At 30.7% G+C, this 25,591-nt stretch overlaps 2 protein-coding genes across 2 annotated transcripts; one reads left to right on the top strand and one right to left on the bottom strand.

Annotated features, from left to right (window-relative positions):
• Nucleotides 1-21,728: 21,728 nt before the first annotated feature.
• LOC114541181 (trihelix transcription factor GT-2-like) lies at nt 21,729-22,766 on the top strand. Its single transcript, XM_028561166.1, has one exon. The coding sequence runs from the start codon at nt 21,729-21,731 to the stop codon at nt 22,764-22,766; it is 1,038 nt and encodes a 345-aa protein (XP_028416967.1).
• A 223-nt stretch (nt 22,767-22,989) lies between these two features.
• Nucleotides 22,990-24,092, bottom strand: LOC114541180 (protein ANTAGONIST OF LIKE HETEROCHROMATIN PROTEIN 1-like). Its single transcript, XM_028561165.1, has 3 exons — nt 24,012-24,092; nt 23,836-23,912; nt 22,990-23,707 (listed from the first exon to the last, which is right to left on the bottom strand). Exons 1-3 carry the CDS (start codon nt 24,090-24,092, stop codon nt 22,990-22,992), a joined length of 876 nt encoding a protein of 291 aa, XP_028416966.1.
• Between the last annotated feature and the right edge of the window lie 1,499 nt (nt 24,093-25,591).

Here is a 25,591-nt window from a genome sequence, read left to right as displayed (position 1 = left end):
GGATATTAGTTGCGGTTCAAGTAGCCGATTGTAAATTACCTTGATAAAGTGAGATTTGCAATTGTATTATTATTATTATTATTATAAATTAATAGATCTCCCAAACGGGTTTTCAGATCAATTTACAAAACTATATAAAATACTATATAATATTTACATAAACTATAATAAATATTAACTAATCTTTAAAAAATTGACTTGAAAGCATGATCTGCTTTAACTTCTTTTTAAAAGTTATAAAATTACTGATGTCTTTAAGTTCGTCGTCTAAGTCATTCCAAAACTTAGTTGCTCGAAATTTAAAACTCCTTTGCCCAGATTTCGTTTTGAAAAAAGGAATGTCTAGCTCGTTCATATTGTGTGTTTCCCGGTCGTGGACACTGGAACGGGTAAAAAATTTATCACTTAGGTAGCTTGGTGCCATACCATTACGGCATTTAAACATTATCAATAGGTCTCTGTAAATTAAATGTTCTTTTACTGGAAGCCATCCTAGAACCTGCAGGTGAGGAGTGTTAGTGTCATACTTCTCTGCACCAGTTATTATTTTTACTGCGAAGTTTTGGACTAATTGTAGCTTTTTGATGTTTGAGTCTGACGTGTTTGCCCATACTGTCGAGCAGTAAAATAGTTTACTTAAAACCAACAACTCTATGATTAACTTTAAAGTTTCTTGATTAAAACAGGCTTTCACTCTATAAATTTGATATAACTTCGACTTGCATGTTTATACCAATTTGGTTATGTGTTCATCATATGATAGTACTGGATCAAGAACTATACCAAGGTCCTTAGCGGAAGCGACGACATTTAAATTCTCACCCAAAAAGGAGATAGTTGGATCTATGGCTTCAATGTGTTGCAATTGTTGTCTTGTTCCAATTATCAAGAATTTAGTTTTACTGGCGTTCACTAAAAGACTATGTCTACAACACCAACGTGTGACCTCCAATAGATTTTTTTCTAATGGTTTCTAAGGCTAAGTTTGCATCTTGAGTTGAGAAGGAGAGGAACAATTTCGAATCATCAACATAAGATTCAAAATAGCAATTCGGTGTAATTGATGGCAAGCCGTCTATATATATACAGAAAAGCAAAGGAGAAAGAACTGCTCCCTGGGGAACTCCATGTGTCACTGGACGTCGTGACAAAAGGGTAGAACCAATCCGCACAATTTTTCTTCTTTCAGTTAAATAGCTTTCGAACCAATTCACCACTAAATTTGATGCGCCTACGTTGGACAGTTTATGTAACAGGATTCGATGATCGATGCTATCGAAAGCTTTCGAAAGGTCTAATAAAACCATGGCCGTTAACATCTTTTTATCCATTGCTTCAAGAATCTCATCAGTTACCGCAACATTAAGTGTTTCGGTAGAGTGAAATAATTTATTACCGCTCTGGTGAGAAGTAAGCCTCTGCTTTGAAAGTAAATAGCTATTGAACTGCTTTAAGACGATCTTTTCACAGATTTTTGAAACCATTACCAGAAGTGATAGTGGGCGATTATTACATGGTATCTCGTGGTCGCCTTCTTTAAGTAATGGGATTGTCATAGACGTCTTCCAATTTGTAGGGAAAGTAGCAGAGGTCAAAGAGCTGTTGATAATGTTAGTCAATGCGGGTAATATAATAGGTAAACAATCTTTAAGTACACGTATCGGGATGAAGTCGATACCAGGTGATTTATTTAGTGGCATTTCTAAGACAATTCGTTGAACATCTGCAGTAGAGACATGTTCGAAGTGAAATTGTTCATCTACTTGAAACACCATGGTTCGTCGTGAGGGATCAGTCAACTGCAAGTTATGATCTTTGGCGATGTTCTCTGCTGCAAGGGCGGTAGACGAACCTACGGAGGTGAAATAGTAGTTAAATTCTTCTACTACCAGAGTTGAATCTTTTGCATAGGTAAGAGTGTTTCTCTCCTTCGATGGGATACAATTGTAAATTATTTTCCATAAAGAACCCGAATTGTTCCTATTCTTTAATACTTCAGACGTGTAGTAATCCTTCTCAGCGTGTCTTAGTGCGGACTTAACAACATTACGGGCAAACACGAACTCCATCCAGTCAGCTTGACGGTGGAGTACTTAAGAAAATTCGATGCAAATGGTCTCTGTTTCTCATCATGTTTTTTATCTCATTAGTTACGAATGTGCAAGACCGATTCTTTATCTTAACTGTAATTAGCGGGGCGAGTTTTTCCAAAGTGCTCTTTAACAACTTATCGAAGACGAATACCTTATCATTGACGTCGACGTGTTCGAGGATCGAGTCCAATGTGTTATGTTGACGAAGCAGGTCAGATTTAAATTCCATTGGATTATATTTCTTGAAACTACGAATAGTTTTAAAGGATTGTTGTGCTTTAGGAGCTTTCAATTTAACAACAGCATAAACAGGGAGGTGGTCGCTGATGCAGGTACCAACTACGCCACTTGACTCTATTAAAGAAGAAGACGACGACATGATAACATCTAATAACGATGCACTTTTATCCGTGACTCTTGTATAGTCTTAAATAACCTGTGTTAAGTTTAAGTCAATGATGAATGTTTGTAAAGTTTTACCCTCGATGCTATCTTTATTCTTCAGATTACAGTTTAGGTCTCCGAGTATTATTACCGGCTTCTGCTTTAATAGCGCTCTGGTAAAGTTCGGTTTTAATAGGGAATCGAAACAGTCGAGAGGGCAATCAGGTACTCTGTAGACGATGCAAATTATGATAGATTTGTTTTTATTGAGCTGTAGTTGGATCCAGAGTTGGTGAAAGCTTGAATCAGATATACTTGATAAGTCTTTCAACATGTGTGCTTTTATATTATTCCGAACATAGACGCAAACACAGCCTCCTTTTTTTCCTAAACGATCCAATCTAAATAAGTTGTAACCTTGGATAGCTATTTCATAGTTTTTGGTGGTAGTGTTTAGCCATGTTTCCGATAAAGTAAGGACGTCAATATTGTATAGCTTTATAAAATTGGTGATTTCAATAAAATGGGACTTTTTTTTAATGATCGGATGTTCAGGTGTACAATCATGACATGTGAAGTTGGATGTGGTATAACGTTCAAGGGTTCATGACTTTGCTGACCAGTTGTGTGTGGTTTTGCCAATCTGTTTGGTGTTGATGTTTTGATCCTGACCAAAAATCCTGCTTTCTGTGTCTATGTGTGTTTTGTGGCGCTTTCTTGTACTTTCGGGTAATGTGCTTTTTTCGCGTTGACGGATGGTGGGTAATGGTGGGTAGGGATATGTTGTCTTTGGTTCTGGTCGAAGTTTATATTAACATTTCGGATTTTATCGTTCACCTGGTTTATTCGCATGTTATCAACTTTAGGTATTTCTTTATGTGAACGATTTGCAGACATGACTTGTTTTGCTGACTTTACACTGTTTTTAATGTGATGATCATTCAGCTTGTGTCTTTGTTTATAATCCTCATGCTGGCGTTTAAAGGAGAGACCCTCATTTTCTGTGGTCGCGTTAAGGTCAATAACTTGTTTCGATCGAGGCTTGTCGTTATCATATTAAGGAGAGTCGGCCAATAGTCGCGTATTATTTTACCTTGGTCCAAAAATGGCTTTGGGTGAGTATTTGTTTTATTCTTTTGTCTGTGATCTATTAACTGTTCCTCGAGAGGGGGAGTTGTATTTACAGAACAACTCTCATTAAAATCTTTGTCTTGATGATTATTTTCAGTAGACAGGTGTTTGTTGTTTGAAAGCGATTCATTGTTCTCAAAGGAGTGATTATTGACTTTCTCGTTGTTTCTAATCGACAGTTTTGACTTGACTTAACTATGTTCTTCTTGAAGGCGATAAACACGGTTCTCTAAAACATTATTTTTCGATTTCTCCTCTTCAAGGACAGCATGAATCTTGGTTATTTCGGTCTTCAGATTTTGTATGGTTGAACTCAACGGCATACCTTCTACATTAATAAATGATTGGATCGCGTCGTCCTTACTGCGCAATGCATCGAGTTGAATAGCCAAGTCATCCGTGTCGATTTCACATTCATTCACATGTTCGAAAATATTTCGTTCGCCTTCCAAAAGGAGGCCTTCACAGAGCTGTATTAAGTAATCTTTGACGAACATACCATTTTCCCCTTTGAATGTTATGACATTGAGCTTACCCGGGTACCAAATATTTGTAAGGTCTGAGGCTGATGCGACAAATCGTTTGGAACTGCCAGCAGGCAGACTCCATTCGCCTTGTTGACCAAGAGCGGTTTTCAAAAAAACTTTTAGGTCACAATACGTTCCACACCATTTCAGCCGTTTGCCATCGTAGGAAATGATTTTCGTAAACACTACTTTTCGTATTTTGTAGAAATCACATACAACCTCGAGGCTATCGACACTTAGGTGGTTGATATTCCAATAGCAAGTCGCCCTACCTGTAGTATTTCTTCAACAGATGAATTCTGCACGATTTTATTTCGTTCCTTTTAGTTGCTTTGCAATAATACAAGGTCAAATCCAAAATTTTTTGCTCCAAAGTTATATAATAAAGTTAAGTAATAGCACTTGTCGAGCGATCACCTTGTCGAGCCTCGGATTCATCAGTAGAGACCAGTGACCTCCAGTAAGTATCTAATTATGATGATCTTGATCATAATTAGCCTATTATTCATGATAAATGATGGTTACCATGGCAACTAAATTTCATTATGATGATCTTGATCATATTTAGCATATTATTTATGATAAATGATGGTTGCCATGACAAACATTATCATCATTTTGATGATAATGATCAAAATTAACATATCAATCATAATAAATGATGGTTACCATGGCAACAATGCTTTTCATTATGAAGATCTTGATCATATTTAGCATATTATTCCTGATAAATGATGGTTACCATGTTAACCATAATTTTCATTAGGATGATCTTGATAATAATTAGCATATTATTCATGATAAATGATGGTTGCCATAGCAACCATAATTTTCATTATGATGATCTTGATCATATTTAGCCTATTATTCATGACAAATGATGGTTTCCATGGCAACTATAATTTTCATTATGATGATCTTGATCATATTTAGCATATTATTTATGATAAATGATGGTTGCCATGTCAACCATTATGTTCATTTTGATGATAATGATCAAAATAAACACATCAATCATAATAAATTATGGTTCCAATTGCAACTATGATGATCATTATGACGATCTTGATCATCATTAGTAAAAAAATCATAATAAATGATCGTTATCATGGCAACCATTATTTTCATTATGATGATCTTGATCATATTCAGCATATTATTCATGATAAATGATGGTTCCATTGCAACCATTATCATCATTTTGATGATAACAATCAAAATTAACATATCAATCACAATAAATGATGGTTACCACGGCAACCATGCTTTTCATTATGATTATCTTGATCATATTTATTATATTATTCATGATAAATGATGGTTCAATTGTAACCATTATCATCATTTTGATGATAAAAATCAAAATTAACACATCAATCACACTAAATGATGGTTACCACGGCAACCATGCTTTTCATTATGATTATCTTGATCATATTTAGCATATTATTCATTATAAATGATGGTTACCATGGCAACCATAATTTTCATTAAGATGGTCTTGATCATATTTAGAATATTATTCATGATAAATGATGGTTGCCATAGCAACCATTATCATCATTTTGATGATAATGACCAAAATTAACAAATCAATCATAATAAATAATGGTTGCAATTGCAATTATGATGATCATTATGATGATCTTGATCATATTTACCATATTATTCATGATAAATAATGGTTGCTATGGCAACCATTATCATCATTTTGATGATAATGATCAAAATTAACATATCAATCATAATCAATTATAGTTGCAATTGCAACCATGATGATCATTATGACGATCTTGATCACATTTATAATATTATTCATGATAAATGATGGTTGCTATGGCAATCATGCTTTTCATTATGATGATCTTGATCATATTTAGAATATTATTCATGATAAATGATGGTTACGATAACAACCATAATTTTCATTATGATGATCTTGATCATATTTAGCATATTATTCATGATAAATGATGGTTACCATTGCAACCATAATTTTCATTATGATGATCCTGATCATATTTAGCATATTATTCATGATAAATGATGGTTACCATGGCAACCATAATTTTCATTAGGATGATCTTGATCATATTTAGCCTATTATTTATGATAAATGATGGTTGATATGGCAACCATGATTTTCATTATGATGATCTTGATCATATTTAGCATATTATTCATTATAAATGATGGTTACCATAGCAACCATAATTTTCATTATGATGATCTTGATCATATTTAGCATATTATTCATGATAAATCATGGTTGCCATGGCAACAATAATTCATTATGATTAATATGCTAATTATAATCAAGATCATCATAATGATCATCATAATTGCCATTGCAACCATCATTTATTAAGATTAATATGATATATATGATCAAAATCATCATAATGATCATCATGGTTGCTATGGCAAGCATCATTTATTATGATTAATAAGCTAAATATTATCAAGATCATCATAATGATCATCATAGTTGCCATAACAACCATCATTTACTATGATTAATATGCTAATTATGATAAAAATCATCAAAATCATCATAATGAGCATCATGGTTGCCATAGCAACCATCATTTATTATGATTAATATGCTAATTATGATTAAGATCATCAAAATGATCATCATATTTGCCATGGTAACCATCATTTATTATGATTAATATGCTAATTATGATCAAAATCATCATAATGAGCATCATAGTTGCCATTGAAACAATAATTTTTTAGGAATATTTTGCTAATTATGATCAAAATCATCATAATGAGCATCATGGTTGCCATGGCAACCATAATTAATAATGATTAATATGCTAATTATGATCAAGATCATCATAATAATCATCATAGTGGCCGTGGCAACCATCATATATTATGATTAATATGCTAATTATGGTCAAAATCATCATAATGATCATCATAGATGCGATAGCAACAATCATTTATTATGATTGATATGCTAATTATGATCAAGATCATCATAATGATCATCATGGTTGATATGGAAACCATCATTTATTATGATTAATATGCTAATTATGATCAAAATCATCATAATGAGCATCATGGTTGCCATGGCAACCATCATTTTTTTATGATTAATATGCTAATTATGTTCAAGATCATCATAATGATCATCATAGTTGCCATTGCAACCATCATTTATTATGATAAACGTGCTAATTTTGGTCAAATTCATCTTAATGATCATCATGGTTGCCATGGCAACCATCATTTATTATGATTAATACGCTAATTATGATCAAGATCATCATAATGATCATCATAGTTGAAATTGCAACCATCATTTATTATGATTAATATGCTAATTATGATCAAATTCATCATAATGATCATCATAGTTGCCATGGCAACCATCATTTATTATGATTAATATGGTAATTATGATCATGATCATCATAATGATCATCATAGTTGCCCTTTCAACCATCATTTATAATGATTAATATGCTAATTATGGGAAAAATCATCATAATGATCATAATGGTTGTCATAACAACCATCATTTGTTATGATTGAGATGCTAATTATGATCAAGATCGTCATAATGATCATCATAGTTGCCATAGCAACCATCATTTTTTATGAATAATATGCTAATTATGATCAAGATCATCATAATGATCATCATAATTGCCATGGTAACCATCATTTAGTAAGAATAATATGCTAATTATGATTAGAATCATCATAATGAGCATCATGGTTAACATAGCAACTATCATTTATTATGATTAATATCGTAATAATGGTCAAGATCATCATAATGATCATCATTGATGCCATAGCAATCATCATTTATTTTGAATAATATTATGAATATGATCAAAATCATCATAATGATCATCATAGTTGCCCTTTCAACCATCATTTATAATGATTAATATGCTATATATGGTAAAAATCATCATAATGATCATCATGGTTACCATATCAACCATAATTTGTTATGATTAATTTGCTAATTATGATCAAGATCATTATAATGGTCATCATGGTTTCCATAGCAACCATCATTTATTATAAATAATATGCTAATTATGATCACAATCATCATAATGAGCATCATGGTTGCTATGGTAACCATAATATATTATGATTAATATGCTAATTATGGTCAAGATCATCATAATGATCATCATTGTTTCCATGGCAACCATCATTTATTATGATTAATATGCTAATTATGATCAAAATCATCATAATGATAATCATGGTTACCATGGAAACCATAATTTATTATGATTAATTTGCTAATTATGATCAAGATCATCATAATGAGCATCATGGTTGCAATGGCAACAATCATTTATTATGATTAATATGCTAACTATGATTGAAATCATCATAAAGAGCAGGACTGTTGCCATGGCAACCATCATTAATAATGATTAATATGCCAATTATGATCAAGTTCATCATAATGATCATCATTGTTGCCATTGCAACCATAATTTATTATAATTAAATTGCTAATTATGATCAAGATCATTATAATGATTATCATAGTTTCCATAGCAACCATCATTTATTATGAATAATATGCTAATTATGATTAAAATCATCATAAAGAACATCATGGTTGCCATGGCAACCATCATTCATTATGAATAATATGCTAATTTAATTAAGATCATCATAATAATTATCATAGTTGCCATTGCAACCACAAGTTATTATTCATAATTTGCTAATTATGATCAAGATAATCATAAAGAGCATCATAATTGCCATGGCAACCATCATTTATTATGATTAATATGCTAAGTATTATCAAGATCATCATATTGATCATCATGGTTGCTATAGCAACCATCATTAATTATGATTAATATGCTAATTATGATCAAGATCATCATAATGATCATCATAGTTTCCATTGCAACCATCATTTATTATGATAAATATACTATTTATGGTCAAAATCATCATAATGATCTTCATGTTGGCCAGGGCAACCATCATTTATTATGATTAATATACTAATTATAATCAAGTTCATGATAATGATCATCATAGTAACCATGGCAACTATCATTTATTACGATTAATATGCTAATTATGATCAAAATCATCCTAATGATCATCATAGTTGCCATTGCTATTGTAATTTTTTATGATTGATTTGCTAATTATGATCAAGATCATTATAATGGTCATCATGGTTTCCATAGCAACCAACATTTATTATAAATAATATGCTAATTATGATCACAATCATCATAATGAGCATCATAGTTGCTATGGTAACCATAATTTATTATGATTAATATGCTAATTATGGTCAAGATCATCATAATGATCATCATTGTTGCCATGGCAACCATCATTTATCATGATTAATATGCTAATTATTGTCAAAATAATCATAATGATCATCATAGTTGCGATAGCAACCATAATTTTTTATAGTTAATATGCTAATTATGATCAATATTATCAAAATGAAAATCGTAGCTGCCATAGCAACCATCATATTTTATGATTAATATGCTGATTATGATCAAAATAATCATAATAAGCGTCGTTGTTGCTATGGCAACCATCATTTATGATGATTAATATGCTAATTATGATCAAGATCATCAAAAAGATCATCATTGTAGCCATTTCAACCATAATTTATAATGATTAATATGCTAATTATGGTCAAAATCATCATAATGATTATCATGGTTGCCATCGCAACTATCATTTGTTATGAATAATATGCGAATTATGATAAAGATCATCATATTGATCATCATAGTTGCCATAGCAACAATAATTTATTATGATTTATATGCTAATTATAATCAAAATCATCATAATGAGCATCATAATTGTCATAGCAACCATAATTTATTATGAATAATTTGCTAATTATAATCAAGATCATTATAATGATCATCATAGTTGCCATAGCAACCATCATTTATTATAAATAATATGCTAATTATGATCAAAATCATCATAATGATCATCATGGTTGCCATGGCAAACATAATCTATTATGATTAATTTGCTAATTATGATCAAGATCATTATAATGATCATCATAGTTGCCACTACAACCATAATTATTATGATTAATATGCTAATTATGATCAAAATAATCATAATGAAAATCATAATTGCCATGGCAACCATCATTTATTACGATTAATATGCTAATTATGATCAAAATCATCATAAAGAGAATCATGGTTTCCATTTCAACAATCATTTATTATGATTAATATGCTAATTATAATAAAAATCATCATAATGATCATCATAGTTGCCATAGCAACCATCATTTATAATCATTAATATGCTAATTATGGTCAAAATCATCATAATGATCATCATAGTTGCCATTGCAACCATTATTTATCATGGTTAATATGCTAAATATGGTCAAAATCATCATAATGATCATCATAGTTGCCATAGCAACGATCATTTATGATGAATAATATGCTAATTATGATCAAGATCATCATAAGGATCATCATAGTTGCCATGGGAACCATCATTTATTATGAAAAATATGCTAATTATGACTAAAATCATCATAATGAGTCACATGGTTGCCAGGGCAACTATCATTTATTATGATTAACATGCTAATTATGATCAATATTATCACAATGATCATCATAGTTGCCATAGCAACCATCATTTATTATGATTATTATGCTAAATATGGTCAAAATCATCATAATGACCATCATAGTTGATATAGCAACCATCATTTATTATGATTAATGTGCTAACTATGATAAAGATCATCATAAGCATCATCATAGTTTTCATGGGAACCATCATTTATTATGAAAAATATGCTAATTATGATTAAAATCATCATAATGAGCATCATGGTTGCCATAGCAACCATCATTTATCATGATTAATATGCTAATTATGATCAAGATTATCACAATGATCATCATAGTTGCCATGGCAACCATCATTTATTATGATTAATATGCTAAATTTGGTCAAAGTCATCATAATGATCATCATAGTTGCCATAGAAACCATCATTTATTATGATTAATATGCTAATTATGATCAAGATCATCATAAGGATCATCATAGTTGCCATAGCAACCATAATCTATTATGAATAATATGCTAATTATGATCAAAATCATCGTAATGAGCATCATAGTTGCTATGGCAACTATCATTTATTATGATTAATATGCTAATTATGAACAAGATCATAATAATGATCATCATAGTTGCCATTGCAACTATCATTTATTATGATTAATATGCTAATTATGATCAAGATCATCATAATGATCATCATAGTTGCCATGGCAACCATCATTTATTATGATTAATTTGCTATATATGATCAAAATCATCATAATGAGCATCATGGTTGCCATTGCAACCATAATTTATTATGATTAATATGCTAATTATGATCAAGATCATCATAATGATCATCATGGTTGCAATGGTAACCATGATTTATTATGATTTATGTGCTAATTATGATCACAATCATCATAATGAGCGTCATGGTTGCTATAGCAACCATCATTTATTATGATTGATATGCTACTTATGATCAATATTATCACAATGATCATCATAGTTGCCATGGCAACCATCATTTATTGTGATTAATATGCTAAATATGGTCAAAATCATCATAATGATCATCATAGTTGCCATGGCAACTATCATTTAATATGATTAATATGCTAATTATGATCATGATCATCTTAATGATCATCATACATGCCATAGCAACCATTTTTTGTTATGATTAATATGCTAATTATGATCAAGATCATCATAATGATCATCATAATTGCCATGGTAACCATAATTATATGAATAATATGCTAATTATGATCAAAATCGTCATAATGAGCATCATGGTTGCAATGGCAACCGTCATTTATTATGAATAATATGCTAATTATGATCAAGATTATCACAATGATCATCATAGTTGCCATAGCAACCATCATTTATTATGATTAATATGCTAAATATGGTCAAAATCTTCATAATTATCATCATAGTTGCCATAGCAACTATTATTTATTATGATTAATATGCTAATTATGATCAAGATCATCATAAGGATCATCATAGTTGCAATAGCAACCATCATTTATCATGAATAATATGCTAATTATGATCAAAATCATCATAATGAGCATCATGGTTGCCATGGCAACCATCATTTATTATGATTAATATGCTAATTATGAACAAGATCATCATAATGATCATCATAGTTGCCATTGGAACTATCATTTATTATGATTAATATGCTAATTATGATAAAGATCATCATAATGATCATCATAGTTGCCATTGCAACCATCATTTATTCTAATTAACATGCTAATTATGATCAAAATCATCATTATGAGCATCATGATTGCAATAGCAACCATAATTTATTATGATTAATATGCTAATTATGAAGCAGATCATCATAATGATCATCATAGTTGCCATAGCAACCATAATTTATTATGATTAATATGCTAATTATGATCAAGATCATCATAATGATCATCATGGTTGCAATGGTAACCATGATTTATTATGATTAATATGCTAATTATGATCAAATTCATCATAATGAGCATCATGGTTGCCATAGCAACCATCATTTATTATGATTAATATGCTAATTATAATTAAGATTATCACAATGATCATCATAGTTGTCATGGCAACCATCACTTATTATGATTAATATGCTAAATATGGTAAAGATCATCATAATGATCAACATAGTTTCCAGAGCAACCATAATTTATTATGATTAATATGCTAATTATGATCAAGATCATCATAATGATCATCATGGTTGCAATGGTAACCATGATTTTTTATGATTAATATGCTAATTATGATTACAATCATCATAATGATCCTCATGGTTGCCATAGAAACCATCATTTATTATGATTAATATGCTACTTATGATCAAGATTATCACAATGATCATCATAGTTGCCATGGCAACGATCATTTTTTGTGATTAATATGCTAAATATGGTCAAAATCATCATATTGATCATCATAGTTGCCATGGCAATTATCATTTATTATGTTTAATATGCTATTTATGATCAAGGTCATCCTAATGATCATCATAGTTGCCATAGCAACCATCATTTATTATTTTAATAATATGCTAATTAATATGAAGATCATCATAATGATCATCATAGTAGCTATAGCAACCATAATTTATTATGATTAATATGCTAATTATGATCAAGATCATCATAATGATCATCATAATTGCCATAATAATCATCTTTTTATGAATAAATATGCTAATTATGATCAAATCATCATAATGAATCATCATAGTTGCTATGGCAACCATCAATTTATTATGATTAATACTAATTATGATCAAGATCATCATAATGATCATCATAGTTGCCATGGCAACCATCATTTATTATGAATAATATGTTATTTATGATCAAAATCATCATAATGAGCATCATGATTAACATGGCAACCATCATTTATTATGATTAATATGCTAATTGTGGACAAGATCATCATAATGATCATCATAGTTGCCATTGAAACCATCATTTATTATGATTAATATGCTAGTTATGATCAAATCAGGATAATGAGCATCATTGTTGCTATGGCAACCATCATTTATGATGATAATATGCTAATATGATCAAAATCATCATAATGGAGCATCATGTTGCCATGGCAACCATCATTTATTATGAATAATATGCTAATTATGATCAAGATCATCATAATGATCATCATAGTTGCTATTCCAACTATCATTTTTATGATTAATATGCTAATTATGATCAGATCATCATAATGACAATATAATTGCATTGCAACCATCATTTATTATGATATAATATGTTATTTATGATCAAAATCATCATAATGAGCATCATACCTGCTGGCAACCATAATTTATTATGATTAATATGCTATTATGATCAAGATCATCATAATGATCATCATAGTTGCCATGGCAACCATCATTTATTATGATTAATATGCTAATTATGATCAAGATCATCATATTGATCATCATAGTTGCTAATTGCAACCATCATTTATTATGATTAATATGCTAATTATGATCAAGATCATCATAATGATCATAATAGCTGGCTATAGTAACCATCATTTATTATGATTATTATGCTAATTATGATCAAAATTAATCATAATGAGCATTATGTTGCCATATCAACCATAATTTATTATGATTAATATGCTAAATAATCAAAATTATCACAATATAGCAGCACCAATAGTTGCCATGGCAACCATCATTTATTATGATATATATATGCTAATATGGTCAAATTCAATCATACAATCACATCAGTTGCTATGGCAACCATCATTTTTTAATAATATGCTAATTATGAATCAAGATCATATGATGATCATAGTGCCATGGCAACCATCATTTATTATGAATAATATGCTAATTATGATCAAATCATCATAATCACCATCTAGTTGCCATGGAACCACAATTTATTATGATTATATGCTAATTATGATCAAGATCATTATATGATCATCAGTTGCTGGAACCATCATTTATATGATTATATGCTAATTAATGGTCAAATCATTATAAATGAGTACACTCAGGTTTTATAGCAACACATCATTAATATGATTAATATGCTAGTTATTATCATATCATCATGATGAACATCATGGTATCCATGGCAACCATCATTTATTATGATAAATCTGCTAAACATAAACAAAATCATCATATTGATCATCATAGTTGCCCTTTCAACATCATTTATAATGATTAATATGCTATATATGGTAAAAATCATCATAATGAATCATCATGGTTGCAATATCAACCATAATTTGTTATGATTAATTTGCTAATTATGATCAAGATCATTATAATGGTCATCATGGCCATAGCAACCATCATTTATTATAAATAATATGCTAATTATGATCACAATCATCATAATGGCATCATGGTTGCTATGGTAACTATATATAAACGATTAATATGCTAATTATGGTCAAGATCATCATAATGATCATCATTGTTACCATGGCAACCATCATTTATTATGATTAATATGCTAATTATGATCAAAATCATCATAATGATCATTATGTTACCATGGAAACCATAATTTATTTTGATTATTGCTATTATGATCAAGATCATCATAATGAGCATCATGGTTGCAATGGCAACAATCATTTATTATGATTAATATGCTAATTATGATTAAAATCATCATAAAGAGCATGATGGTTGCCATGGCAACCATCATTAATAACGATTAATATGCTAATTATGATCAAGTTCATCATAATGATCATCATAGTTGCCATTGCAACCATCATTTATCATGGTTAATATGCTAAATATGGTCAAAATCATCATAATGATCATCATAGTTGCCATAGCAACGATCATTTATGATGAATAATATGCTAATTATGATCAAGATCATCATAAGGATCATCATAGTTGCCATGGGAACCATCATTTATTATGAAAAATATGCTAATTATGACTAAAATCATCATAATGAGTCACATGGTTGCCAGGGCAACTATCATTTATTATGATTAACATGCTAATTATGATCAATATTATCACAATGATCATCATAGTTCCTAGCAACCATCATTTATTATGATTATTATGCTAAATATGGTCAAATCATCATAATGACCATCATAGTTGATATAGCAACCATCATTTATTATAGATTAATGTGCTAATTATGATAAAGATCATCATAAGCATCATCATAGTTTTCATGGGAACCATCATTTATTATGAAAAATATGCTAATTATGATTAAAATCATCATAATGAGCATCATGGTTGCCATAGCAACCATCATTTATCATGATTAATATGCTAATTATGATCAAGATTATCACAATGATCATCATAGTTGCCATGGCAACCATCATTTATTATGATTAATATGCTAAATTTGGTCAAAGTCATCATAATGATCATCATAGTTGCCATAGAAACCATCATTTATTATGATTAATATGCTAATTATGATCAAGATCATCATAAGGATCATCATAGTTGCCATAGCAACCATAATCTATTATGAATAATATGCTAATTATGATCAAAATCATCGTAATGAGCATCATAGTTGCTATGGCAACTATCATTTATTATGATTAATATGCTAATTATGAACAAGATCATAATAATGATCATCATAGTTGCCATTGCAACTATCATTTATTATGATTAATATGCTAATTAGATCAAGATCATCATAATGATCACAAGTTGCCATGGCAACCATCATTTATTATGATTAATTTGCTATATATGATCAAAATCATCATAATGAGCATGGTTGCCATTGCAACCATAATTTATTATGATTAATATGCTAATTATGATCAAGATCATCATAATGATCATCATGGTTGCAATGGTAACCATGATTTATTATGATTTATGTGCTAATTATGATCACAATCATCATAATGAGCGTCATGGTTGCTATAGCAACCATCATTTATTATGATTGATATGCTACTTATGATCAATATTATCACAATGATCATCATAGTTGCCATGGCAACCATCATTTATTGTGATTAATATGCTAAATATGGTCAAAATCATCATAATGATCATCATAGTTGCCATGGCAACTATCATTTAATATGATTAATATGCTAATTATGATCATGATCATCTTAATGATCATCATACATGCCATAGCAACCATTTTTTGTTATGATTAATATGCTAATTATGATCAAGATCATCATAATGATCATCATAATTGCCATGGTAACCATAATTTATTATGAATAATATGCTAATTATGATCAAAATCGTCATAATGAGCATCATGGTTGCAATGGCAACCGTCATTTATTATGAATAATATGCTAATTATGATCAAGATTATCACAATGATCATCATAGTTGCCATAGCAACCATCATTTATTATGATTAATATGCTAAATATGGTCAAAATCTTCATAATTATCATCATAGTTGCCATAGCAACTATTATTTATTATGATTAATATGCTAATTATGATCAAAATCATCATAAGGATCATCATAGTTGCAATAGCAACCATCATTTATCATGAATAATATGCTAATTATGATCAAAATCATCATAATGAGCATCATGGTTGCCATGGCAACCATCATTTATTATGATTAATATGCTAATTATGAACAAGATCATCATAATGATCATCATAGTTGCCATTGCAACTATCATTTATTATGATTAATATGCTAATTATGATAAAGATCATCATAATGATCATCATAGTTGCCATTGCAACCATCATTTATTCTAATTAATATGCTAATTATGATCAAAATCATCATTATGAGCATCATGATTGCAATAGCAACCATAATTTATTATGATTAATATGCTAATTATGAAGCAGATCATCATAATGATCATCATAGTTGCCATAGCAACCATCATTTATTATGATTAATATGCTAATTATGATCAAGATCATCATAATGATCATCATGGTTGCAATGGTAACCATGATTTATTATGATTAATATGCTAATTATGATCAAATTCATCATAATGAGCATCATGGTTGCCATAGCAACCATCATTTATTATGATTAATATTCTAATTATAATTAGATTATCACAATGATCATCATAGTTGTCATGGCAACCATCACTTATTATGATTAATATGCTAATATGGTAAAGATCATCATAATGATCAACATAGTTTCCAGAGCAACCATAATTTATTATGATTAATATGCTAATTATGATCAAGATCATCAATATCATCATGGTTGCAATGGTAACCATGATTTTTTATGATTAATATGCTAATTATGATTACAATCATCATAATGATCCTCATGGTTGCCATAGAAACCATCATTTATTATGATTAATATGCTACTTATGATCAAGATTATCACAATGATCATCATAGTTGCCATGGCAACGATCATTTTTTGTGATTAATATGCTAAATATGGTCAAAATCATCATATTGATCATCATAGTTGCCATGGCAACTATCATTTATTATGTTTAATATGCTATTTATGATCAAGGTCATCCTAATGATCATCATAGTTGCCATAGCAACCATCATTTATTATTTTAATAATATGCTAATTAATATGAAGATCATCATAATGATCATCATAGTAGCTATAGCAACCATAATTTATTATGATTAATATGCTAATTATGATCAAGATCATCATAATGATCATCATAATTGCCATAATAATCATCTTTTTTATGAATAATATGCTAATTATGATCAAAATCATCATAATGATCATCATAGTTGCTATGGCAACCATCATTTATTATGATTAATATGCTAATTATGATCAAGATCATCATAATGATCATCATAGTTGCCATGGCAACCATCATTTATTATGAATAATATGTTATTTATGATCAAAATCATCATAATGAGCATCATGATTAACATGGCAACCATCATTTATTATGATTAATATGCTAATTGTGGACAAGATCATCATAATGATCATCATAGTTGCCATTGAAACCATCATTTATTATGATTAATATGCTAGTTATGATCAAAATCAGGATAATGAGCATCATTGTTGCTATGGCAACCATCATTTATGATGATTAATATGCTAAATATGATCAAAATCATCATAATGAGCATCATGGTTGCCATGGCAACCATCATTTATTATGAATAATATGCTAATTATGATCAAGATCATCATAATGATCATCATAGTTGCTATTCCAACTATCATTTATTATGATTAATATGCTAATTATGATCAAGATCATCATAATGATCAATATAATTGCCATTGCAACCATCATTTCTTATGAATAATATGTTATTTATGATCAAAATCATCATAATGAGCATCATACCTGCTATGGCAACCATAATTTATTATGATTAATATGCTATTTATGATTAAGATCATCATAATGATCATCATAGTTGCCATGGCAACCATCATTTATTATGATTAATATGCTAATTATGATCAAGATCATTATATTGATCATCATAGTTGCAATTGCAACCATCATTTATTATGATTAATATGCTAATTATGATCAAGATCATCATCATGATCATAATAGCTGCTATAGTAACCATCATTTATTATGATTATTACGCTAATTATGATCAAAATTATCATAATGAGCATTATGGTTGCCATATCAACCATAATTTATTATGATTAATATGCTAATTATAATCAAAATTATCACAATGAGCACCATAGTTGCCATGGCAACCATCATTTATTATGATTAATATGCTAAATATGGTCAAATTCATCATAATGATCATCATAGTTGCTATGGCAACCATCATTTTTTTAATAATATGCTAATTATGATCAAGATCATCATGATGATCATCATAGTTGCCATGGCAACCATCATTTATTATGAATAATATGCTAATTATGATCAAAATCATCATAATGATCATCTTGGTTGCCATGGAAACCATAATTTATTATGATTAATATGCTAATTATGATCAAGATCATTATATTGATCATCATAGTTGCTATGGCAACCATCATTTATTATGATTAATATGCTAATTATGGTCAAAATCATTATAATGAGTTTCATGGTTTTTATAGCAACCATCATTTAATATGATTAATATGCTAGTTATTATCATATCATCATGATGAACATCATGGTATCCATGGCAACCATCATTTATTATGATAAATCTGCTAAACATAAACAAAATCATCATATTGATCATCATAGTTGCCCTTTCAACCATCATTTATAATGATTAATATGCTATATATGGTAAAAATCATCATAATGATCATCATGGTTGCAATATCAACCATAATTTGTTATGATTAATTTGCTAATTATGATCAAGATCATTATAATGGTCATCATGGTTTCCATAGCAACCATCATTTATTATAAATAATATGCTAATTATGATCACAATCATCATAATGAGCATCATGGTTGCTATGGTAACTATAATATATTATGATTAATATGCTAATTATGGTCAAGATCATCATAATGATCATCATTGTTACCATGGCAACCATCATTTATTATGATTAATATGCTAATTATGATCAAAATCATCATAATGATCATTATGGTTACCATGGAAACCATAATTTTTTTTGATTAATTTGCTAATTATGATCAAGATCATCATAATGAGCATCATGGTTGCAATGGCAACAATCATTTATTATGATTAATATGCTAATTATGATTAAAATCATCATAAAGAGCATGATGGTTGCCATGGCAACCATCATTAATAACGATTAATATGCTAATTATGATCAAGTTCATCATAATGATCATCATAGTTGCCATTGCAACCATAATTTTTTATGATTAAATTGCTAATTATGATCAAGATCATTATAATGATTATCATAGTTTCCATAGCAACCATCATTAATTATGATTAATATGCTAATTATGATCAAAATCATGATAATGAGCATTATGGTTGCCATTGCAACCATCATTTTTTAAGATTAATATGCTAATTATGATTAAAATCATCATAAAAAACATCATGGTTTCCATGGCAACTATCATTCATTATGAATAATATGCTAATTTAATTAAGATCATCATAATATGCTAATTATGATCACGATAATCATAATGAGCATCATAATTGCCATGGCAACCATCATTTATTATGATTAATATGATAAGTATTATCAAGATCATCATATTGATCATCATGGTTGCTATAGCAACCATCATTAATTATGATTAATATGCTAATTATGATCAAGATCATCATAATGATCATCATAGTTGCCATTGCAACCATCATTTATTATGATAAATATACTATTTATGGTCAAAATCATCATAATGATCGTCATGTTGGCTAGGGCAACCATCATTTATTATGATTAATATACTAATTATGATCAAGTTCATCATAATGATCATCATAGTAACCATGGCAACCATCATTTATTATGATTAATATGCTAATTATGATCAAAATCATCCTAATGATCATCATGGTTGTTATTGCTATTGTAATTTTTTATGATTAATTTGCAAATTATGATCAAGATCATTATAATGGTCATCATGGTTTCCATAGCAACTATCATTTATTATAAATAATATGCTAATTATGATCACAATCATCATAGGTTGCGGTCACACTAGCGCTAGAATCGTGCTTGCTTGAACTAAATCCACTTGAATCTGTCAACAAGTCACCTTCCAAGCGCGCTTGGTAGTGTGACCGCGCAAAACGCGAAATTGCAGCACGCTTGAAATCTGATACGGTTTGCTTGAAATTTCAAAGGCGCCGAAGCACGGCCCAAACACACTACAGGGTATGTTTGAATCGTGCTAGAATGTGAATCTCAAGTGGATTATATAATTTAGCCACTGAAATTTTCAGTTTCAAGAGGGAAATAGACAGGCAATTTAAAAATGTCATAACGCGGTGCTTTCGAAATATTTTGTCTTTATCTTCGCGAGAAGCGCAAACACTGCAAAGTCAAATGAGAAAAATTTTAAAAAAAGGATGTCGCAGACACCAGACAGATTCGATGAAAGAAACGATGCTGCGTTCTTGTTTCCGAACGCTTTTGATGGGCAGGAGAGCAATTCTGCTTTTGCTCGTGCGACGCCAGAAGCCAGTTGGATATTTGGGCGCCAACCACAACCACCGCCATTCTACCGATATTTTCCTCGAGCTCTTGTCCCACCGCAACGCGTACAATCTCTGTCTGCTCCTGGTAACAGTTCCGATGTCCCCTCGACCTGCTCGAACGAGAACAGAATACGGAGTTATTCTACAAATATTGACGAAAACGGCGCTTCATCAACAGCAAACACCGATAGAAATGGCGCCAAATCGTCATCGAAATGGGGCGAAGCGCAAACGAGTGTGCTGGTAAGCGAGTGGAAGGAAAGGATCGAGGAGGTAGAAAGTTCTAGAGCAACTGAGGCTTGGAATAAAATTATAGAGGCAGTGAACAAGGCTGGGAGCAAAAAAACGACTAAACAATGCAAGGACAAGCTTCGTAACCTAAAAAAGGCTTACAAAGACGCAAAGACAAATAACAAAGCAACTGGAAGGCCACCCCAAACCAGCCCATACTTCGACTCGTTTGACGAAGTTCTCGGCACTCGGGCCGTTGTGACAATGCCAGGGATAATCCAGAGTGGGCAAGCCATATTTGGAGACTCGTCTTCATCTTCGCAAGACCAGTCATTCAATGATTCCGAAGAATCTGACCAAGAGTACGACAGGCGAAATGCGAGTGATTCAGAATTGGAGAGTTCTCTAAATGCTGGACCGCGGCCCAAACGAAAAGCGCCAAAGAAAGACCAAAAAAAAGCTAAGAAAGGTCGGATCACTACGGCAAGTGCGATGATCGACTTGACTGAGAAGCTAGTTGAGATGCATAACTCTCAGTTGAAAATGATGGAGAAGGCTCAAAAGCGAAGCGAGGATCTTCTCATAAAGCTTGAAGCAGATCAGAGGAAGCTGGATGAGGAGTCTCGACGAAGAGATCAGGAGTTTTTTTTAAAAATGGCTGAAATTATGAAAAGATAGATGATAGCCTACTTGATGAACTGTTAAAAAAACATAAACATTTTTTAATTGATAAAGATCAATATATTTTGAACATGGATTATATTCTAATAATTTTAGAAAAGATATCAAGTTATCGTAAAGATTATTATTATTAAATATTATTGTATATTGTATTCAAAATTCATAGATTATATAATTACACGCATGGTACTACGATTGTCGTAGCATAACTTGGACATATTTAGGTTAAACTCTGTTCGATTAACAAGCGAATACGTTCAGCAGTTGGATTATGAACAATGTTTTCTTGCCGCCTTGTTTCTAAATATTCCCTGTCTACACGAATAATTCTACGTAAAATCTCCTCGTCGTCAAACTCCTCACCAGCCTTTTGGCAAAAATTATGTAATATGCAGCATGACAATATTACGTCTGGAATGTTTTCAAACCGGTTGTCCAGCCTTTTCAAAAGTATTCTCCATCTGGCCTTAAGGACTCCGAATGCCCTTTCAACGGTCGATCTAGCTGAAGAGAGAGTCTTGTTAAATCGGCGTTGTGAACGATTAAGATTAGCACCGTTAGGGTAAGGCTTCATTAACCAAGGTAGTAGAGGGTATGCACCATCACCAAGCAGCAAAGGCCGAACTTGAACTCCGTTGATTCTAGCAAGTGGTTCCGTTAAAATCTCACCATCCTGTGCCTTCTGAAAAATATCACTCGAGCGCAGAACTCGTGCATCATGCATGCTACCTAGATAACCAATTGCGGTGTCCAAAAACGTGAGGTTTTGCCCTACGACTGCCTGCAATATAACACTATAGCGATGATGTCTATCGAAATAGTCGAAAGGCTCCTCCGGTGCAATAATTTCAATATGGGTACCATCTATTGCTCCGACTGCTTGCGGGAACCTGCAATCATCTTGAAATACCGCTAACGCTCTCGTAGTTTCATCACATCTGACGGGAAATTTGATGTAATGCCTTGACAAGCGATTAAGCGCTTGGCAAAATTCCTTCGTGATTGTGACACAGGTCGACTTTCCAACATCGAAATGAGCAGCTATAGCGCGAAAGCTTGAACCAACCGCCAGTCGCCATAACGCAATAGCGACTCGTTATGGGCGGTATAGCCACCCGAAAAACGGTGTTTCCTTGGCGATTTCTGGGGTCACAAAATCTACCAGTTGTAAGAATGTTTCTTTGCGCATACGAAAATGCTGCTTCCAGTAGCCGGATTGACGTTCGTCTCCAAATATCACACCTCAAACCAACCCAGTCGTGGTCTTGGAATCTCCCAAAATCGGCGTTGATTTATTTGACTTACGATTCTAGCAATAGCCATTATTGCTAGTGTTATGGTCCGGACGTACTGAAAATACATTATATTTTGGTTGATTCCTCGCAATGCAAGAAACAACCGTCTTCTCCTTCTAACAAGCGATCTGCGTCTAGCAGAAGCGCGCTTTCTTTGGTGTTGGTAATAAAGCAATAGCAAGGACTCGTTCTCCATTTTGAGCGCCAAATATTTAAAACTGAAACCCTATATGAAATCTACAAAATTATTTTTAATAGACTTTAGATTATTAGATAATTTATCTGTCAACATCAACGAGCAAGCACGCATACGTTTTCGAGTGTGACCGCGAGGTGCTTGGCTTACATTCCAACACGAGATTAGCAAGGTGTTCACGCAAGCACGCTAATCCGGTGGTAATCTTCAAGCATCATTTATTGTGATTAATATGCTAAATATGGTCAAAATCATCATATTGATCATCATAGTTGCCATGGCAACTATCATTTATTATGTTTAATATGCTATTTATGATCAAGGTCATCCTAATGATCATCATAGTTGCCATGGCAACCATCATTTATTATTTTAATATTATGCAAAATAATATGAAGATCATCATAATGATCATCATAGTAGATATGACAACCATAATTTATTATGATTAATATGCTAATTATGATAAAGATCATCATAATGATCATCATAATTGCCATAAAAATCATCTTTTTTTATGAATAATATGTTAAATATGATCAAAATCATCATAATGAGCATCATAGCTGCCATGGCAACCATAATTTATTATGATTAATATGCTAATTATGATTAAGATCATCATAATGATCATCATAGTTGCCATGGCAACCATCATTTATTATGATTAATATGCTAATTATGATCAAGATCATTATAATGATCATCATAGTTGCAATTGCAACCATCATTTATTATGATTAATATGCTAATTATGATCAAGATCATCATAATGATCATCATAGTTGCAATAGTAACCATCATTTATTATGATTATCATGCTAATTATGATCAAAATTATCATAATGAGCATCATTGTTGCCATAACAACCATCATTTATTATGAATTATATGCTAAATATGGTCAAATTCATCATAATGATCATTATAGTTGCTATGGCAACCATCATTTTTTATGATTAATATGCTAATTATGATCAAGATCATCATAATGATCATCTTAGTTGCTATAGCAACCATCATTTATTATGATTAATATGCTAATTATAATCAAAATCATCATAATGATCATCATGGTTGCCATGGAAACAATAATTTATTATGATGAATATGCTAATTATGATCAAGATCATTATAATGATCATCATAGTTGCTATGGCAACCATAATTTATTATGATTAATATGCTAATTATGGTCAAAATCATTATAATGAGCATCAGGGTTTTTATGGCAACCATCATTTATTATGATTAATATGCTAGTTATTATCATATCATCATGATGAACATCATGGTATCCATTGCAACCATCATTTATTAGGTTTAATCTG

The sequence above is a fragment of the Dendronephthya gigantea genome, unplaced genomic scaffold (genome assembly GCF_004324835.1).
Source record: "Dendronephthya gigantea isolate DGI-Jeju-01 unplaced genomic scaffold, DenGig_1.0 000272F, whole genome shotgun sequence".
NCBI classification, from domain to species: Eukaryota; Metazoa; Cnidaria; class Anthozoa; order Malacalcyonacea; family Nephtheidae; genus Dendronephthya; species Dendronephthya gigantea.
Note: the sequence above shows the minus strand (reverse complement) of the source record. Positions and strands in the feature narration are given on the sequence as shown.

What these genes read in the sequence shown, in the direction of transcription:
- LOC114541181 (XM_028561166.1), top strand. Translation starts at nt 21,729, where the DNA reads ATGTCGCAGACACCAGACAGATTCGATGAAAGAAACGATGCTGCGTTC.
- LOC114541180 (XM_028561165.1), bottom strand. Translation starts at nt 24,092, where the DNA reads ATGGCTATTGCTAGAATCGTAAGTCAAATAAATCAACGCCGATTTTGG. An exon ending in CACGACTGGGTTGGTTTGAG is followed by an intron (nt 23,913 to 24,011) that starts GTGTGATATTTG and finishes TTGTGACCCCAG; the next exon opens with AAATCGCCAAGGAAACACCG. An exon ending in TTGCGTTATGGCGACTGGCG is followed by an intron (nt 23,708 to 23,835) that starts GTTGGTTCAAGC and finishes ATTTCCCGTCAG; the next exon opens with ATGTGATGAAACTACGAGAG.